General features: G+C 38.0%; 3 protein-coding genes across 5 annotated transcripts in view; 2 read left to right on the top strand and 1 right to left on the bottom strand.

Moving 5' to 3' along the window:
* Window positions 1-209: 209 nt before the first annotated feature.
* On the top strand, window positions 210-2,416 carry LOC104610311 (HXXXD-type acyl-transferase family protein). The gene is made up of 2 exons (XM_010276870.3): window positions 210-755; window positions 1,162-2,416. The coding sequence occupies exons 1-2, from the start codon at window positions 312-314 to the stop codon at window positions 2,095-2,097; spliced, it is 1,380 nt and encodes a 459-aa protein (XP_010275172.1). The 5' UTR covers window positions 210-311; the 3' UTR covers window positions 2,098-2,416.
* A 4,291-nt stretch (window positions 2,417-6,707) lies between these two features.
* On the top strand, window positions 6,708-9,807 carry LOC104610339 (uncharacterized). The gene is made up of 6 exons (XM_010276900.1): window positions 6,708-7,374; window positions 7,550-7,857; window positions 7,960-8,512; window positions 8,604-8,808; window positions 8,893-9,062; window positions 9,605-9,807. Exons 1-6 carry the CDS (start codon window positions 6,708-6,710, stop codon window positions 9,805-9,807), a joined length of 2,106 nt encoding a protein of 701 aa, XP_010275202.1.
* Window positions 9,808-17,114: 7,307 nt separating this feature from the next.
* The window catches only part of SHH2 (DNA-BINDING TRANSCRIPTION FACTOR 2), a 45,264-nt gene continuing 42,029 nt past the window's right edge, over window positions 17,115-20,349 (bottom strand). For all 3 annotated transcript variants that reach the window (XM_010276866.3, XM_010276865.2, XM_010276869.3), the window contains exons 8-10: window positions 19,348-19,491; window positions 19,149-19,268; window positions 17,115-17,709 (exon numbers count right to left, since the gene is read on the bottom strand). In XM_010276866.3, the coding sequence (XP_010275168.1) occupies window positions 17,284-17,709; window positions 19,149-19,268; window positions 19,348-19,491 (690 nt within the window). In that variant the 3' untranslated portion in view covers window positions 17,115-17,283. The remainder of the gene's footprint in view (window positions 17,710-19,148; window positions 19,269-19,347; window positions 19,492-20,349) is intronic.

Genomic DNA, 20,349 nt, shown 5'->3' with positions numbered 1-20,349 from the left:
CAAAAGAAAATTAAAACAGAGAGCAAATGTTGTTAATATCACCCCAGCAGCCCAGAAACTTACAGTGCATGTCACTACAAATGCATCTTAATCCAGTAGTTCAATTTTCAAACGCTTGCTTAGACCAAACCTACCCTTTACTCTCTCTCTCTCTCTCTCTCTCTCTCTCATCCCTCGGTCCCTCTCCCACACTATAAATAGTTTCGACCATCCAAGGAGATACCCACCACTAGAATCTTCATCAACTTTCAGTCCTCATTCATCTCTCTCTCTCTCTCTCTGTATCTCTTCCATCACTCATATCTTCAGCCATGGCAACTTCTTCCTCGCTGGTGTTCACCGTGCGGAGGCGCCAACCTGAGCTCATAGCACCTGCGAAGCCCACTCCCCATGAATTCAAGGACCTCTCCGACATTGACGACCAGGAAGGCCTTCGGTTTCAAATTCCGGTGATACAGTTCTATCGCTATGATCCCTCCATGGAGGGAAGAAACCCCACTCAGGCCATCCGACAGGCGATAGCAAAAGCACTGGTGTTTTACTACCCATTTGCGGGTAGGCTGAGGGAGGGACCTCATCGGAAACTCACGGTGGAATGCACCGGAGAAGGTGTCATGTTCATTGAAGCCGATGCTGATGTAAGGCTGGAGCAGTTTGGCGATGCTCTTCAGCCTCCATTCCCTTGTCTAGAGGAGCTCCTTTTTGATGTCCCCGGCTCCGGCGGAGTCCTCAACTGTCCTTTGTTGTTGATTCAGGTTAGTTGATGATCAAAGGAATTGATGAATTCCCCGAATAAAGAAAGATCCTACTTTCTTCTCTCATTAAGTTACTTCATGCTTAGCCAAATCATGTGGAAAAGAGACACACATGCAATACATGCATGCATACATGTATAAGTACCGAATGAATTCGGATTTGCTCCTCACTAGGCGCACCTCACAGGATATCATTCCAAGTTTAAGGGCAATTCAGATGATGTTGATGCATAAGTTTAATTTAATCAACTTCCAATAGATGAAATCCAAGCAAGTCTACTCAAAGTTCCTTTATAAAAATAAAGGACACGAGCATTACCTCACTCATTGACTCATATTTTGTTCTTTCCCTTATTTCATCATTCACTTCCTAGGTCAACAAATAATGAATCTTCTTTCTATGCAGGTGACCCGTCTGATGTGCGGTGGCTTTATCTTTGCCCTCCGGTTGAACCACACCATGAGCGATGCGGCCGGTCTGGTCCAATTTATGAACGCCGTTGGCGAGATGGCACGTGGTGCACATGCCCCATCCGTGCCACCCGTGTGGCAGAGGGAGCTACTCAATGCTCGGAACCCGCCACACGTGTCTTGTGTTCATCGTGAGTACGATGAAGTGGTGGACACAAGGGGCACAATCATTCCTCTAGATGACATGGTTCACCGGTCTTTCTTTTTCGGCCCAACCGAGATCTTGGCCCTTCGGAGGCATGTCCCTCCACACCTTCGCAAGAGCTCCACATTTGAGGTGCTAACTGCGTGCCTGTGGCGATGCCGCACCGTCGCCATTCAACCGGACTCCGACGAGGTGGTCCGGATGATTTGCATCGTCAACGCACGTGATAGGTTCCAGCCACCCTTGCCGGCCGGATACTACGGGAACGCTTTTGCCTTTCCGGTGGCGTTATCTACGGCCGGAAAGCTGTGTCAGAATCCATTTGGGTATGCATTGGGATTGGTGAAGAAGGCAAAATCTGATGTAACAGATGAGTACATGAGATCATTGGCAGATCTTATGGTGACCAGGGGCCGACCTCACTTTACTGTGGTAAGGTCCTACCTTGTTTCTGATGTGACACGTGCCGGGTTTGCCGACGTGGATTTCGGATGGGGGAAACCCGCCTATGGTGGGCCCGCCAAGGGGGGTGTAGGGGCCATTCCTGGGGTTGCAAGCTTCTACATCCCATTCAGAAACAGCAAAGGAGAGGATGGGATTGTGCTACCCATCTGCTTGCCTGGGCCTGCCATGGAAAGGTTTGTTTGGGAGCTTCAGAGTATGCTGAGGGATCCAATACAGCAACCACATATCCAGACCTCCACCTTCATTACATCAGCCATCTGAACAGGAATAGTGTAGTATCTGCAGAAGCATGACATGGATATGGATGGTGGATGAGGGGTGATGTATATCCTCTGGTGCACCTCATCACCACAGGATCATGTAATGGTGTGGTTGTCGCCTTGTCGGTGTGTTAATCTTTGTGTGCTAGCAAGTCAGCATGATGAAAATGAAGCTAGCTTTGTCCTTTGAGAGTGTGAACTGGCTAGACAAGGACTTATTCCCCCTAGCTCGTTTTTATGAATTATAACAGGCTTTATGTTGTATAGTTTTGAGCTGGATCATATGATACACGTGATGATCGAGATGATAATTCCACTCATTTGAGTCCACAATTTTCTCTTCATTTTGATTTTTCCACATCCCTTTTCATTTTTTTTTTTTTAATTGGGCAAACACCGGACCAGACTGGGACCAAATTGGATCAATGATCAGATTATGTTGCTTTTGTTTACTTATTAAAGCTACTTTACATATGAACAATCGTATCTACTTTTACTTTTCAACTGATGATAAGCTGATATCAGTAGAAAATTCATTTATCTTAACGAACCAAATGCCCCCTTTAGAGAAAAAAAAATCTAAATGGTCTATGAATTTTTCAGCCACTTACAACAATTTCATCACATCAGGCTCATGTTAGAGTTCATCAGGCCCATTGAAAATTTAACAAACTCCCAATCCAACACAATCCAAGTTAAACCCTATTGGCAGAAATCTTGGGTATAGATGATGGCTATATGGAATTAACTTCAAGTTTATGTTTGGTTTCAAGGAAAAGTAAGAAAAGGAAAGGAAACCTATACAAATTTTGTATATAAGTTTCTTTTCCTTTTCCTACTTTTTCCTTCAAGCCAAAACACAGTCTTAGAACATTGTCTTAAAAATGCCTCTACTGAAAAAGAAAAAAAAAAACTACTTTTAAAAATACTTTTAACGTTTGTAGCATTGAAAGAAATTATCAATAAAAAGGAAACCTAATGGGCCTAATGAGTTCACTTGTAATCATTCAATAACAAGAACCATTTCCTTATCCTCTTGTTCCAAAAAGAAAGTGGACTATTTTATGTGTGGCCCCATGAAGCCCAACATGTGAATGTGATTTCTCACTGGCTCCGAAAGTTTAAAGTTAAGAAAAGCATTTCATCAATTTTGACGTATAGAGCATTATGGGGTCCAAATGCCCAATGGGTTGAATTGATCATACCACTTAAGATGCTAGGCCCCGCCAGAATAAATGCAATACAGTACATCTACCACTTCCTTCAGCTGCCTTAAATTCTCTTGCTCTTTCTTCTCAAAATAACTTATATTTTCGTTATAAAGTGACAAGTTTAGATATTTTATCGCAGGTAAGCCATGAGATTCAGATATAAGGTTGAAAGTTGAAACATACAAAGCCATTTCTAACCCAAAATAAATATAGACCAAGACTATATGTAATAGGGTTAATTGGACCCCTTTTGGGCTTGTTAGGTTGATCCAAAACTCTTTATAGCACTACATTTACATGTTTTTTTCTATTTTTATCTGCATTTTTCTACCAAAGCTTCTTTAGGCTCCATTTGATTTGTAGAATGGAAAGTAAAGAAAAGGAATATTCTCAAATTTTCTTCCATTCCCACATTTAGTTTGTAGAATGGAATATTTTCAATTTTAGGGAAGTACAATCACACCATTTTGGTGTGAAACAAGCAGGAAGAAGAAACTTGTTTAACATTAAAATAACGCTTTCCTTATAAGATTTTTAAGAGCTAATATTAGACCTATGACACATTAATAAATTGTTAATTCTTTTACAAAATATTAATAATAAAATATAAATTAATAAAAATACTTATTTCTTTTTTGGAAAATTCTCGATAGGTACCCTGTATTTTAGGTCGAGTGCCAATTTAGTACCCAAACTTTAAAATGTGAAAATCCAATACCCGAACTTTCGAAATGCGACAATATAGTACTTACTGCTAGTAGACCACCGGTTATGTATATCACGTGACCTCATGTGCAATTTAAGACTTTTGAAAATGTCAAAATTACCCTTGAACTTTCTCAAGAAAATGAAAACATTGTTCATCATCTTCAACCTTCATCTTCCTACTCTATTTATTCCATAGGTGAACAGAAAAACTTTCCCTGTGAATGTGCTTGAGCTTTGAACGACTCCAAAGTAGAAATCCAAGTCATGAAAAACGGAACCTTGCAAGAAAAATTCAAATGTGACCCATGAAAGAACTAGTGTACTCTTACAAAAATTGCCTTGACAGGGTGGTAGGCTGCAAAATCTTAAACATCAGCCCATTCTTTCTGTCCCACCTTGACCTCTGAGCCGAAGAAGAGTTCCATGGAAGAACTAAAGACTCCTGTTCTTGCAAAGGGGGCAAATGTCCCTTCGGTTTAGAAGGTGGGATTTCCTCCTTGACAACATACATGAACAAGGAGCATAAGGAAGACGAAGAAGACCATTTTCGTGCTATTTGTCCTACTGCTATTCAGGTGTAAAGCTAGTAGATTCCGTAGAGATTTTCGCCGGAAAAGGGATGTGTAGACAGAAAATGCTAGCGTTGTTGTAGGCCAGAGGCACGAATAGGACGAGAGACAATAGGGAGGTAGGGAAGTAGAAGAGCAGACCAAAAAGAGAGCTCCTTATCTTCTTCTGCAAATGGTAGTAAGGACGAAAAGGGTTGGCGATTTTAACATCCATAACTGATTCTGGTTTGCTCCCTCTGGAAGCAACTCCATCCTCTTTCTCTTTATCTTTGATTTGTTCGTCAAGAGGAGAATGGAACGACAGATGGAAAACCATTTTCATGGCAAACATGGCAAAAGAAATCAAATATAATTTCTATTTTTGAATCGAGAAATACAAGAAGGACGTTGTTGATAATTGATAAAGAAAATTTGATAACACTAGAAAATTTAATAACTCTTGAAAGACATTTGTGTCTTTTCCCATGACACTTAACCATAGGTCCTTAAATTGTCTCATTTTAAAAGTTTGGATACTAAATTATCCCATTTTAAAGTTCGGATACTAAATTGGCACTCTACTTGCTTAAAATACAGAGCACCTATTGAAAATTTTCCCTTCCCGTTTTTATCTAAGTTCTTTTTGGAAAAAAATTATTTCATCAATTAATACTAGTTATTCCATTAAAATTTTCCATTGAAGAAAATAACAGTACCAAGCAGTGAAAAACATGGTTTTCAAAACCGGACCGGACTAGACAGTCAGACTGAAAAAACCGGTAATCAGTCAGCCATCCGGGTCTGGTTTTACTAGAAACCGAAAAATTGAAAAAAAAAGCGTTGAAAAGTAAAAAAACCCACTGACCCAGGCAGTCGGACTGCTAAACGGTTCGACCCGGGCAGTCGGACTGCTAAACCGTTTGACCCGGGCAGTCGGACTGCTAAACCGTTTGACCCGGGCAGTCGGACCGCTAAACCGTTCAACCCGGGCAGTGGTTCGCGGGTTAAGATTTTTATTTTTAATGTTTTAAATAAAAAAACAAAAAAATAAAATACCCATTATATCCTAACTAGTTCGGATCCTTATTCGATTTTTCCTTTAGATTTAGGGTTATTTCCCATTTTCCCGAGTTCCCTCCTCACTCCTCTCAACCCTCACACCCTACCGACCGATCACCTGCAGTGGCCATCACCTCCAGCATCTGACAACGATACACACCGACGACGACCAACGAGCTTGCAATGGAAAAAAGTAACCCACACCCCAGCACTTGTAGCAGGATCCAATGGCGAGAAGATCCAGCACTTGTAGTGGCGACTTGCAGCGGTGGACGGCGAGCTTGCAGTCATGGATGGTGAGCTTGCAGCGGCACTCGGCACTCGACAACGACACTTAGCACTCAGCATTTGCACTGGCGAGCCCAAGCCCAACTTGCAGGCTTGCAGCGGCAGCGAATCCACTCGGCACTCAGCACTTGCAGGCTTGCAACAGTAACTTGCCTACGACCAAGCCCAACTGCCCAAGTCCACCGGCTGCGAATCCATTGTCACACCACCATTACCGGCACTCGACAGTGAAGGTATAATTTTTTTGAGATTTTTTGATTTTTTTTGATTCATTTGGTTCATCAGCCTCTGTTTGTTCTTCATTTGGTTCATCATTTTGCTTTGGACTTGCTAGGCAGAGGCTTTTAGTGAATACTTTATAGATTATAATTAGGAGCAACAGACGATAAGTTGATAGATTTACTAGCAGAAAACTGTTGCATGTATTTTTGTATCAGTTTCTTGTTGATTATATGTCTTGCTGAACCCTCAAACTTCATTTGATGATCAGATGCTTAGTTCTTTGTTTAATTAATCTGGCTTAATTTGTTTTTAATTTTCATATGCATATTTTTCTTAATTTTCATATGATGATCAAATCTTAAAAGTTTTGCTTAAATTTTTGCAAGCAACTTACTCTCATTTCTAATGGTGTGATTTTACATTTTGGTAAATTATTTGCTTAATTATTTTTTGCTTATATGGAGCGATTTTACATTTTGGTTGGTTCTTTTAGTCAAAGCAATGTTTTAAATTTTATATTTTGTCTTTGTATGAAGGGATTTATTTTTGAGTTGGGTTTTTTTTATTGAACTAAGATGATGGAATCTCAAAGTCCAAATGCTAATACATCTGATCCAGCTCCATCACAAGAGTCAATTTCATCAAATGTTAGAGGAAAAACTGATTCTGCTTGGGAGCATGTTTCCTTTAAAGTTGACATTCTTAATGGATCAAAGTCAATGATATGTCTTTATTGTCAAAAGACTTTTAAAGGGGGAGGGATTAATAGGATGAAACAACATCTTGCCCAAAGGAAAGGTGATATTGCAATTTGTCGTAAAGTACCCTATGATGTAAGGTTCAAAATGGATCAATCGTTGAATGAAATCAATGACAAAAAAAGAAGTGAAAAGCAACCAATGAATTTTGTTGACACTAGAGCACATTGTGGAAGGAATGATAATGATGATGATATTGAGATTAGAGAAATAGATCCACTTAGTACACATGATTCCTATCAATTGAAAAGACCAACTACATCATCGGGAAAGGGGAAAGCATCTTCAGGGCTAATAACTAGCTATTTTGCTCCACGAACCACTCTAGGTGCACAACCTGGAATTAAGAGTGTATTGGCATCTAAGGCAGCAATTAATCATGTGGACCATGCTATTATGAAGTGGTTGTGTGATGCTTGTATTCCCTTGAATTCTTTGTGTTCAAGATACTTTCAACCTATGTTGGATGCCCTTGTTACTATTGGTCCAGGGTACAAAGCTCCTTCATATCATAATTGTAGGACCAATTTGTTGAAGGATTTAATTCAGGAGGTGCAAATGTTACTATTGGGCTACTTATGGTTGCACTGTAATGGCTGACGGTTGGACAGATACACGTAGCTGAACATTGATTAATTTTTTAGTGTATTGTCCCACAGGAACTACATTTGTAAAGTTTGTAGATGCTTCTGAAACAGTCAAGAGTGTAGAGAATTTATTTCTTTTGTTTAAGGAAGTTATTGATTGGGTAAAAGCAGAAAATGTTGTTCAGGTGATCACTAACAATGCTGCAAATTATGTAGCTACAGGAAGATTGTTGGAAGCAGAATTTCCATGGATATATTGGTCACCTTGTGCAGCACATTGTCTAAACTTGATGTTAAAGGAAATTGAGGAAATGGATTATGTTGCAAATGTGGTTCAACATGCATCTAGAATTACCAAATTTGTCTACAATCATATTTTTGTACTCTCAATGCTAAGGAAGAGACCTGTTTGAACTGAGATAATACGTCTTGGAGTCACTCATTTTGCAACTAATTTCATTGCATTGGATAACATTTTGAAGCACATGCATGATTTGCAAAATTTGGTGATAGATCGAAGTTTTATTGATTCTAGGTATGCAAAAGATGCAAAGGGGAAAAAAATAATACAAATAGTTTTGGATTCTGAATTTTGGGCACAATGCAAAATGATTGTGGGTTTCACATCACCTCTTGTTAGTGCATTGAGACTTGCAAATTCTGAGTTTAAGCCTGCAATGGAGTATATGTATCATGCAATGTTGAAGGCAAAAGAATTACTGAAAAAGTTTTTTAATTATAAGAAAGCTGAATATGGCCCAATCATGGACATTATTCATAGAAGATGGAATAGACAAATGGGTCAGAGGCATCATCTTGCAGGGTATTATTTTAACCCGACCTTCCAATATGATCCGAAATCAAAAGTTAAATCCCCGGCCGTTATGTCTACAGTTTTTTATGTCATTGAAAAGCTTGCAATCAAATCAGATGATGTGGAGATAAACCTGAACAAAGAGTTTACTCTTTTTGAAAATTGTTGTAGTAATTTTGGAAGACCTTTCTTAGTGAAGACATTTAAGTCAACATCTCTAGGTAATAAATATTTTTTTCTTATAACATGTTTATTATTTCAATTTTCAATTTTATTTTATAAATTAAATTAACTCTATTTCATTGTATATAGGTGAATGGTGGTCGAGATTTGGTTGTGACACTCCAAATTTGAAAAGGATTGCTATACGGATCCTTAGCCAGACGTGTAGCTCATCTGGATGTGAACGCAATTGGAATGTTTTTGAACGTATACCCACGAAGAAAAGGAATAGGTTAGAGCACCAGATGCTCAATGGCCTAGTATATGTTCATTGCAACGTGCATGTGATGGATGGGTAAGTGTTTTAACTTTTATGTTTCATGATTGCTTTTTTTTTAATGCTTGCATTGCATCTAATGTATCATTTATTGATTTGTAGAAGAAAAACTGAAAGTCTTGATCCAATTGGGCATGAACATGTTGATGTTGTGGAAGATTGGATAGTGCACGATGATGAGGATCCTCCCTTACTTGATGGTAATGAGAATGATGATATGTTTAAAGCTGATGAGACAACATTTCCAATAATGGAATCACCAAGGACTGATGGTAACTATCATTGATATTATCTCAAATGCCGCACCATCGCCATTTCAGCCGGACCCGACGAAGAGGTCCGTGTAATTTGCATCGTCAATGCACGTAATAGCTTCCGGCTACCCTTACCGGCCGGATACTATGGAAATGCAATTGCCTACCGCTGATCAGTTGTGTAAGAATCCATTACCATTAGAGTATGCATTGGGATTGATAAGGAAGGTAAAATCTGACGTCACAGACGAGTACATGAGATCACTACCAGATCTGATGGTGATCAGGGGCCGACCCCACTATACTATGGTGAGGACCTACCTTCTTTCAGATCTGACATGGGCCGGTTTGATGATGTGGACTTCGGGTGGGGAAACCCACATACGCTGGGCCTGTGCCTATCAAAGGGGTGGTTACAACTTGCAACTACTCCGGATCTCTGTCCACGACAACTCTGCCTACACTCTCCCGTGAATTGGGATCATTCCCCCTGCATAATCCTATGTAAGGAGGATAAGATATTTTTCATGTGTGGATATGGCCAAAGTTTGTGTGGGCAGGAGATCGGACTCGGTTGCAAATTGCAAGTTTGGAAATCCTGTTCAGAAACAGCAATGGAGAGGATGGGATTGTGGTACCATCTTATTATTTGGAAAGATTTGTTATGGAGGTTGAGAGCATGTTGAGAGATCCGATACACAGCAGAGTCAGAAACCGTATAGATATGCAGAAACATGACATGTATGTGGTTGGTGAGGGTTGATGTATTTTGTCTGTGGTGCACTTCATCACCACAGTACCATGTTGGTTTCAACTGCATCGGATTCGGATTAGGGTTCGGGCCCATTGAAAATTTATCAAATTTCCACCCAACCCAATTAAGTTGCACCCCTATTAGCATAGTACTAGGTTATTTGATGGACGATCAAGATTGGGTTATGTAGCCTGTTGTATACGTCTTGTTTGTAGCAGACCCCAACCCATTTTTACACCTATAATTTATGAAATTAATTTCAAATGAAGCTCACAACATATTGTCTTTAAGATGCAATTCTCTTGATGATGATAAAAACCCTACTTTTAGATTAGACTAGATATAAATTGTCAATAAAATAAGAAACCTAATGGGCCTAACGAGTTCACCTTTAATAATTCAATGGACCATTTCTTTTTTACTTTTGTTTCATTATTTCAAAAGGAAGTGGGCTATTTTGGGTGGCCCTATGAAGCCTGAATGTGATTGCACACAGACTCCTAAGGTAATAAAACATGTATGTCCTAATTCTCAATCCAAACAAATGTATGTCATTAAGATTCTTTAACTGCTCCTGTGAAATGTCATTGTGTGTTCAAATGGAACTGAAGAATCTCTACCATGATCAATTTTGACATAAAAGAACTATGGGGCCCATACTGGATGTACCTTCTTCTCCAGTGAGTAACAGTAACATGACATGTTTCTCAACTGGTTGAATTGATCATTCCACTTATGTAGATGTTATGGCCCCACCAGGGTTAATGCAATACAGTCCATTTATCACTTCCTTGGTTTCACTCCTGGTAAAGGCAAATCTTCTGTGCACAAAACAATAAATTGATCATACAACTTCCTGTTTAACCCCTGACAGGATGTTGGTTAAGGCAAAGTTTTGGGCTGTGGCTAGAAGACACATGAATCTACTGGGGGGTTCATTGCTTATCACATCCCAACTGATGAGAGTCTGGATCTGTTAACCATAAGCTCTGCACACATCACATTACAGCTGTGCATCAGCAGCATCTCCTTATTCGTTACAATATGAAGTATCCAGTGATCGATGCAGGAGCTGAGAGCCAAAATTGGAAATTTTTATGTATTTTTATATTTTTGGACAGTAGGGGTGTTTACATTGTTTTAAAAATTTTCCATGAATCCAATGATAGGGTTTGATTTGTCTAATTATAGTTTGTTTATATTTAAAATTTTAGAACCAATGATAATATTAGTTTGAGCCCTATTAGGATTTATATGAATCTAAACAATTTGATTCATTGGATTACAATGAGTTTAGAGTTTATAAATGTATATGGTAATTATAATGAGTGATTCCCGTGAATGATTTCATTGAAAAATGATATTCGATGGGAAAATGAATTATATATTGAATCATATTCTGCTAATTCTTTTAATCTTTTGCCTAATTTAAAAAACAAAGCTGATACCTACAATTTTTAACCTTGAGCATAGGGACAGGAAAATATATGAATAATGCCAACTATTTTACAAGTAGAACTTAACTTTAATATTCACCCCTTCATTTGATTGCAAGTGATTAATTTTCTTGTTAACTTCAGTTTTGAATTTGATAGATGTAAGCAAGGCTTCAAACTTATGAAATAAAGGATATAAGCAGGTGAACTAACTCTAAGGGGTGTACAATCACTTTGGTTCGGTTTAAATTAAGGACGTAATCGATTATTTGGTTTTACCATTTCCTCTAACTGAACCGAATCGAACTATATTTTAGAATCGAACTGACCCTAATTAAATTTGGTTCGATTTTTTATTCAGTTGGGCCCTAATTTCACATAAATGATAAGTGTTTAATAAGTGTTATTAATTAAAAGTTAAAATGGTTTCAAAATCCAATGGTCTTAATTAGTTAACCATTATTAATTAAAAATTAGAATGACCCCATAGCCCAACGGTTTTAATTAATTAGCTATTATTAATTAAAAGCTAGAATAGGCCCAAAGCCCTATGCGAATGGGGAATTAGCGAATTGGCAATTTTCAAAAATAATTAATGATTAATGAAAAATTAATGACTAATGAACAATTAATATTGAGTCTAGATTTTAATTAATTGTTATTAATTAAAAGTTAGAATGGGCCTAAAGCCCAATGAGGAATTTACAAATTGTTCATTGGGAAATATAATAATTAATTAGCATAAAGTATTAAATAAAAGATTTATATTTAATATACTTAATTAAATAACAGCATTAACTCGTTTTTCAGTTTGATTTGGTTGAAAATTTCAATCAAACCAAACTGAAACAAAAAACTGATTTTTTTAAAAAATAAAAACCGAACCGAACCGATACCCAAATTAACCAAACTGAATTAGCTTATTCAGTTTGGTTCAATTCGATTTTCAATTTATCACCCGAATTCGAACACCCCTACTAACCGTATCTAGGGGTATCAATGGACCAGTTGTGGGTTGGACCCCATCCAAATCAAAACCAATTTGGATGAATTTGACAGACCAATAAGACATTTGAATTGGACCCGTCCAAACTTAATGGTCCAAAGTATTTATTGAATTGGATTGGACTTGGTCCATCCGCAATAGATTTATATTGATTGGGTCGGATTGAACCACAATATCTGATCCATTGAGAATACATTTGTCAAAGGACCAGGCTTAGATTGGAATCAATCTAAATTAAAACCAGGACAGTCCGGACATTAAATCCAAACCAATGGTCCAAAATACTTACCAGATGCCTCCAAACCTTTTATCATTGCTCCTATTAAGGCCAGCATAAGTTGATAAAAGGCCATTATTGGTCGGACCCTGGAGTAGATGCCTGATGCCTCCGGCCTCCCCTCAACAGCAAAAACCAGTTTCATCTAAATTAAACTTTGACATGATTGTCAGTGAAAAGTGATGTATACATAGTAAATTCTTTGTGAATGTGAACGAACCAAAACCAATATGCTTAATACACATTTAGAACCTTGAAACATTGATTGAAGAAAAAGAAAAAAAATTATCAAGATCAGAAGAAGTGATTCATACATTATAGCATCATCATCCAAGCAGCCTGGGGGCTGGCTACATGAATTTTGATTCACGGTTTCATTCTGTTTAATGCCATATCTATTGTTGAATGTGATAATAGAATACAAATGAAAAATGTTGCTGCTAAAATTTGCGCAACTGTAGACTCCTCTGGTCCATGTCTACCTACACAATCACAATCACAGCCACATCCCTTTTTGGAGTTGGTTATAGCCTAAAAACCTCCACACCATGGTTGTCAGAGAAGTTTGGGTGATGTGCAACATTGGATTGCATAGCAGGGTCATCGAACAAAGCTTTATTAAGGGGTCTTGGTTGGTCCCCTATTTTCAACCATTACAGCTGGCGTCGACCAGCTTTGCGATACGGACGGACACGAAGAAGAACGCAGGCAGCGGAAATGCAAAAGAGAAGAGCAAAGATTCCCGACCCAGAGCATGTTAATGACTCAACCACAAATCTGTTCAATGAAAGAGAAGGTAGCTTGCTTACTCTCAGCCACTAGTTAGAAGGAAATCCCTCGACTTCGCTTATGCTCAGTCAAGTGAGGCGGGCTAAGATTCCATTCGAAATAACGTAACAGGATTCGATGTTGCACCATCTTCAACTCTTCTCATCAATAGAGGGTTGAACCTTTTCCATGCTTATTTCATGGTTCAATAGAAGAAGAATGTACAGTTAATTCATAGACTAATACATTTGAATGGACTGAGACCACTAATTAGGCCTCATATTCAAATCTTAGGCCACCAAGAGTAGAAAGAGGACCACCAATTATAGATTAGAAATCAGCTAATCGTTTTGACTTTTTGACTCATTGGAGATCTAAGAACACATAGAAGAACCCTTTTGAGATTATGCAATTCAATTTTGGGTTGCATGGCCCAGATAGGAATGGCAATGAGGCGGGTTCAGGGCGGGGATCATATTTTTTGTCCTTATCCCCGATCCTCGCCGGGGATAAAATTTGTCCTCCATCCCGATCCCCAATGGGGATGGGTTCCCCACAGGGATCCGAATCCCCCAAATTTTTTTAGATAACAGTATTTATTTGAAAAATAAATTTATTTAAAATAAATAAAAATTTTAAATTATAAACAATTTTTAAATATGTTTTGATATATATATATATATATATATATATAATATAATATATATACATAATCAGGGTCGGGGTCGGGGTGGGGACCTCAATCCCCATCCCTGACCCCATTGGGTCGGGGAAGTCGGGTCCCCATCGGGAATGGGAAAAATTGCCATTCCTAAGCCCAGAGCTCTTGAAGAAGAACTCGTATTCAAATTTGGGTCGCACCACCATTTATAGGCTGGTACATAACCAATCACATAGCGAACACAGCAACATTCCCATGTGTATATGTGTACAGAACATTAATGTGTTCACTCGTGATTGGTTACATAGCCTCTATTAGTGCGAGTAGCAGATCATGAATGCTTGAAGATGGTTTTTTTTCAGACATTCCACAATTGATCATATAGAAATGACAGAAACCTAGTAAAGATGATGAGAACCAAAGGCATCAAAACTGCAAAACAAACATGGGAGGTGGGCGGGTCTAGGGCTAGAGGTCTGTGAAAAGGGTCTGAAACCAATTTTCATTTCTCTATCACTTGATCCTTAAGGTTAAATGACTTGGGTTTGACTATCACAATATGGGAAAATTCTTGATTAGTACCTTGTACTTTTGTGTCTAGTGACATTTTGGTCTCCCAATTTTAAAATGCAATAATTTAGTATCCGAATTTTCAAAACGTGTCAATTTAGTATCTACCGTTAACCAACTATTAATCAATCGTTAAGCGGTGTTTGAAAAAGACACAAATGCCCTTGAATGCTATCTAATTTTTTTATCAACCATCTAAACATTAACAAAAAATTAACAGTCCCAAATCATTGCCTCTTCTATTTAAAAAAGTTTGGGTCACCAGAATGCCCATTGATACATGACCCCAACTTTTCTTGAATAGAAGAGACAAAGATTTGAGGCTATTAATATGTTGTCAACATTTAGATGATTTATAAAGAAATTAAAATTAGAGGACACTTGAAGGGCATTTCTATCCTTTTCAAATGTCACTTAATGGTTGGTTAACAGCTAATTAACGGCAGATACTGAATTGATACATTTTAAAAATTCAGGTATTGAATTGTTGCATTTTAAAGTTCAAGAACCAAAACATCATTAGGCACAAAATACAAGGTACTAATCAGAAATTTTCCCTTACAATATTGACAGTGTTTTTAGTGCATTGGTCAAGTACACTACACTCTCTCAGTGGATTGAGGCTCACCATGAACAATTCCTACCAAAGCAATTACACATAAAAAAATCAACACAAACACGTGATTGTTTACCAATATATGAATGCTTTGCATGTTGAGCTTTCTGAACTTTAACAGAAACTTTTCATTGTGCAACATAATTCACTAAGAAACTAAGAACATGCAATTGCATCTCTCTCTCTCTGACTGTCCCTCCCCCTTTGAACATGGCTAAGCCTTTTTCAAGAACATCATCATGACCCAGTGGTCCACCCATGTAACTCGTACAAAAGCAAAAGGATAGCTACTCTCATTGAGCAAACCAGGGCCACCACTAATTACTGAAAAGTTTCAAAGAACAAAAAACTTTGAACTTTTGGTACATATTTTGTCATAAAGAGGATCATCATCATGAATATCGTTCAGGTGCTAGGACCCCCAATAACTTAGACCCACCACTAGATGGTAAAACCTGGCAATTATTTGTGCAAAAACCAGAACAATCAATTAGCATATAACCATATGATTTGGGGATCAACTCTAAAGCAATTCAAAACTATCTATTAGCATTTAGCATCAGTTCTTTTATCTATCTTCATGCAACAATAGGGTAAAATTAAACACATGGTTGGTTAATTGAACCTTCTAGTGGGAGACCCCTTCAATGTCTGAAACTGAAACTGAAACTGAAACTGAAACATACATGGTACCCTAAAATTCACACTCTTGGATGGTTTTCAAGTTATTGAGACCCCAAAACCACTGATAGCCCCTCTCTCCTAAGTCCTAACCACAGACCCGATATATTTTCTTCTCAAAATTAATCAACGGATTACATCTAATTATAATTATCACCTGATTTATTGGTTGTGGGATCAATCATTTTGCTCTACATCACCCATAAAGTGCGCATGTTGCATTGCAGCCCACAATCGTTCTGTTTCTCATTTGTATTTATAACTGGTGTGGAACAAAATGGGTTGGTCCCACAGCCTGAAAAACAGCTATCAAATTCAGCTAATCCCAACTCGTTCCCTAATAATCTTCGTTGATGACACATTGCGAACCATCAGATGCAATGTAGCTAAAAACACCTTGAATATGCACGGATCATACAAGCAAATTTAGTAATAGTAAGTAGTAAAGGTTCAAAAAATCGTTATGTATCAGCTGATATATATCATATTGGGCCCTCCCATTACATCCCTGCAAGGGTTGTATCGATCAGGGCCTGGTTCAGCGGGTAGTCAGGACTTAAACCGGACCCTCTGAACTAAAATTGGAAAAAAAAAAGTGAAAATTTAAAATAGGGCCGATACGCCCTACCAACGTATCAGCCAGTATCAATACTTTAAACCTTCTGTTAGCCAATAAAGCAGTAGATATGCCTAGGGATAGCAGAGTTGATACCCAACAGGAAATGAACCATCTTCACATCTCCCTCAAGAGTTTTATAGAAGAAATGCTCAACTCAAAAGCAAACTTCAAACCTTTGGTGAAAGCAACTGCTTGAACCAGTTCAGGATCTCCCTTTTTCAAATTAATAGCAGAGCCCGTAAAGAAGCTACAGGATCAGTTGCAGATGACGATACCAACACTTGCAATGGTTTGGGGTTAGCGGCATCAACATCCATTTTCCACAACCTTCTGCAGGTGGCTGACATGATAGCCATTTGGGCATTGAAGCAATGTCACCCATTTCTTTATAAATTTTCCATATTTAGTTTCTTTGTAATTTGATTTAACCTTGAAACGAAATAAAAGACAACACTATTTTAAGAAACTTTTCCGAAGATTCAACCATTTGGATTTAATCCGGCCTACAAAATCAGTATGATCAGATTCCAGACGGATTAGTAGTATAGTAGGTCACAGGTCCTGTGTCCCAGAACAATCTTTTGACTTGTCAAAAAATAAATAAAATACAGCTAGTTAAGTAGTTAATCGTCTTCCTACGAATAGAAATTTAGAAAATGACAATGTTGTGTAGAAGTAGGCGTTTAGAACAAAAAGATCAATATATGACCATTGCAATGAAATTACCATCATTTACAGTCAGAACGTGCATCCACCTCTCTAGCCAACATTCTTGTTTCAAAATATACATTTGGAGCCCAATGGACCAAAAAACAAAAAATTGGAAGAATGGGAAAAGACCTATTTCGCCCCTATCTTCCTTCTTGTATTTTCTCAATAGTGCCTGAACAGGGGCCTGCAGGCCCAGTACCTGTGCCAGTGCTAGCCACTGTTGCCACAGTAGTTGTAGCATCACCCATAGGAATATCAGAAGTTCCCACAATATTCTCTGGACCATTTTGAGACTTCTTTATATCCATAGTTATGGCATTTGTGGTTACAGGATCTTTGGCTTGAGAAAGAGTTGCTGCAACCATTTCATCTGTGTTCTCCTCCGGTTTACGCTGTTTTCGTGCCAGCTGAGCTGCTGAGTTGATATCCCTAGACGTGCTGACAAGAGAAGGATCTTTTCCAACATTCCGCAGATCAGCTGACGCAGACTCCTTCATAGCATGGAGTTGTTGCAACCTATAATCAGTTTCTGGCCGGCGGCAAACCTTTCTAAGTGGCACAATTTCCTGCAATTGTAATTAGACAAAATAATGTTAGTAATGAACTTAGAGAATTGAGGTGAAGGTGCCAGCTAGCCTGATAGTGAAGTCTCTAGCTGGTTGTAGCAGACACCTGGGATCAAGTCCTGCCTTCGCCTGGGTTGGGATCTAAGGGTTTGGGGTAAGGGGTACCGATTACTTTACCCCACAAAATTTAAAAAAAAAAAAGAAGAATTGAGGTTAGTAGAAGTATGTTCAGCACTAACGCAGAAAAAGCATCAAATGAACAATCACTTTGATTTTGATTTTTCTGCAGCACAAGAGAACTAAGGGCATTAAGATTATGATGAGATCAAAGATTGATGTATCATTATCTCGAGCATACACCAGTCCAACTAATCCATTAATTCTTGCATCAGTTGTAAACTAAAAGATGAACTGATGAGTTCAAACTCCAACCAACGTTTTAAAAAACGACCCGGAAACGGAATTGTTCTGCCCACCGGTTTCCGGGTCGATGGTCCGACCGTCCGGTTTGAACAGACGGCCCGTTCTGACAGTAAAATTAAAAAAACTAAAAAATAAAAAGACGGTCAAAACTGTTGAATGGGTCGACGGTTCGACCACCCAGGTCAACGGTTTGTTGACTTTTTCTACGGTTTTTTACCAGATTCCAGGTTTGGGGTAAAACGGAACTGGTTTCCTGGACGGTTCCAGGGCCGAATGGTCTGACCGTCCGGGTCAACGGAAGTTCAAAAACGTTGACTACAACCACCTTTATCTACTTAACAGGAAACAAGAAAAAGAGGCAAAGAGAAGGAACAAAAAAGCTGCAATTTATATTAACCGATGTTTAGGAGTGCTTATTTTTAAGCACTTATTTTAGGCTGGGTCCACACAAAAAAGCAGTTATGAGCGTTTGGTAAAATAAGCACTTGTTTTACCAATAAGTGTTTTTTCAAGAGAATAAGTCCATTTTGAAGAAGCCCAAAATTATGGTTTTTCACAAGTGCTTACTGGAAAAGCGCTTATTGTGTTTCTGGCCCATCTTGGTTGCCACCTAATTATCAAAATACTTATACTAGCCTGTTTAAAAGAAACACTTTTTCATCAAACACTTATAAGCTCCTTATTTAATAAGCGCTTATTAATATTTATCCAAAAAAACACTTATTTAAACAATAAGCACTCCCAAAAGTGAGCTTGGCAATCCAAGAAACGGGGATTTATAATATGCAATGCCAAATAACATTAATTAGCAGTCCTAATGTATAAGATGGGCCATTCTTATTAAACTAAGCAAGAAAGTCTTAGACATTTTTTCATTTCTTACATTACATATGTTCATTTGATATGTATTTCCTCAAGTTCTCAAGAACAATGCAGTGAAAATGTACTTTGTAAACATGACAGGAAACTAAATAATATTAGACAGTTCAAATTAAGAAGCATCACAGTTTGTATACCTCAGATTGATCATGATCGTAGCGCACTAGAAACCTACAACGACATCCTCTTACATCATGCCTTCGTCTTTGTGCATCAAGAACATGAGCATCAAAGTAAAGAGCTTGTTCTTTACCTTCCTGAAAATTTCCAGAACTTGAGTAAAGTGCTCACATTTGGTAGGATCTTACAATAGTGTAGTCATGAGTGAAACCTCACCTGAAAACAAAGTATGAGGTCTCCAGGAAGTACTGCAACACACTCTGATGCTTCACATGGGAGAGATCGTTGCCTCACATTCCTGCGCACGTTAACCCACTCATCCTCCTCTGCTCCAAACCCTGCAAAGCGAACTCGAACTTCCTGAAATTACCAGTAAGATCCATGAAAGAATGAGATGCATAGATAAAAAAGGCATGAAATAAGAATCAAAAGCCCACTTTCATTTTCTATTTATTGCAATGTTCTAGGAAAAAAATCTAGACCTAGTGGATGGAATGGAATGATAGCTCCTCATAACCATATAGCATAAAAGAACATTGGGTCTCTACTCTCTGATATTGAAGCATCTTGAAGGATTTAATTATAATAGTGTAGATCAATGGTAAGATATGGCTTTTAGTTGTCCTTTCAATATGCATGTATATGGTTGTACATGGTTTCTCCCAGCTTAACATATAAACATCTTTTATCATTTTGGGGTTTCCCCCTTTTTTGTAATATTTCAATATTATACTCCCCGTCGTTAATTAAAAAAAAGGTGGGAGCACCATTTGAAGTACATACCTAGAAAAAAAGTCTATTCAACATAGACTCAATTAGCAATGCACTAACTGTATCTTGTTTTGATCAATATAGTTGGCATTGCACCAACTATATCCTTGACCCATTTATAATTTATATTGGCTATAAGAAAATTCACAGGTAATAATCTTATAAATATATAGTGCAAGCTTTCACATAAATCTCTAGGTTGGACCACTGGATGATCAAGTATAATTCCTCATAGGCTACATGTGTCGATACATCTTTGGAAGGCTACTCAGTGAATACTGAATAGTTTAGGTTATGTATGAGATTGCTTAACTGAGCATTATTTAGGCGTTAAAATTTATGATCTTACTAACTATATCCTTTTCTTTATCAAAAGATTAATTTTTTTTATTAATATAGTTAGCATTACACTAACTATATCCTTGACCCACTTATAATTTATATTGG

This window comes from Nelumbo nucifera, chromosome 1, assembly GCF_055504915.1.
Source record: "Nelumbo nucifera cultivar China Antique chromosome 1, China Antique-T2T, whole genome shotgun sequence".
In the NCBI taxonomy this organism is placed as follows: domain Eukaryota; kingdom Viridiplantae; phylum Streptophyta; class Magnoliopsida; order Proteales; family Nelumbonaceae; genus Nelumbo; species Nelumbo nucifera.
This window is presented reverse-complemented; position numbering and strand designations above follow the sequence as displayed.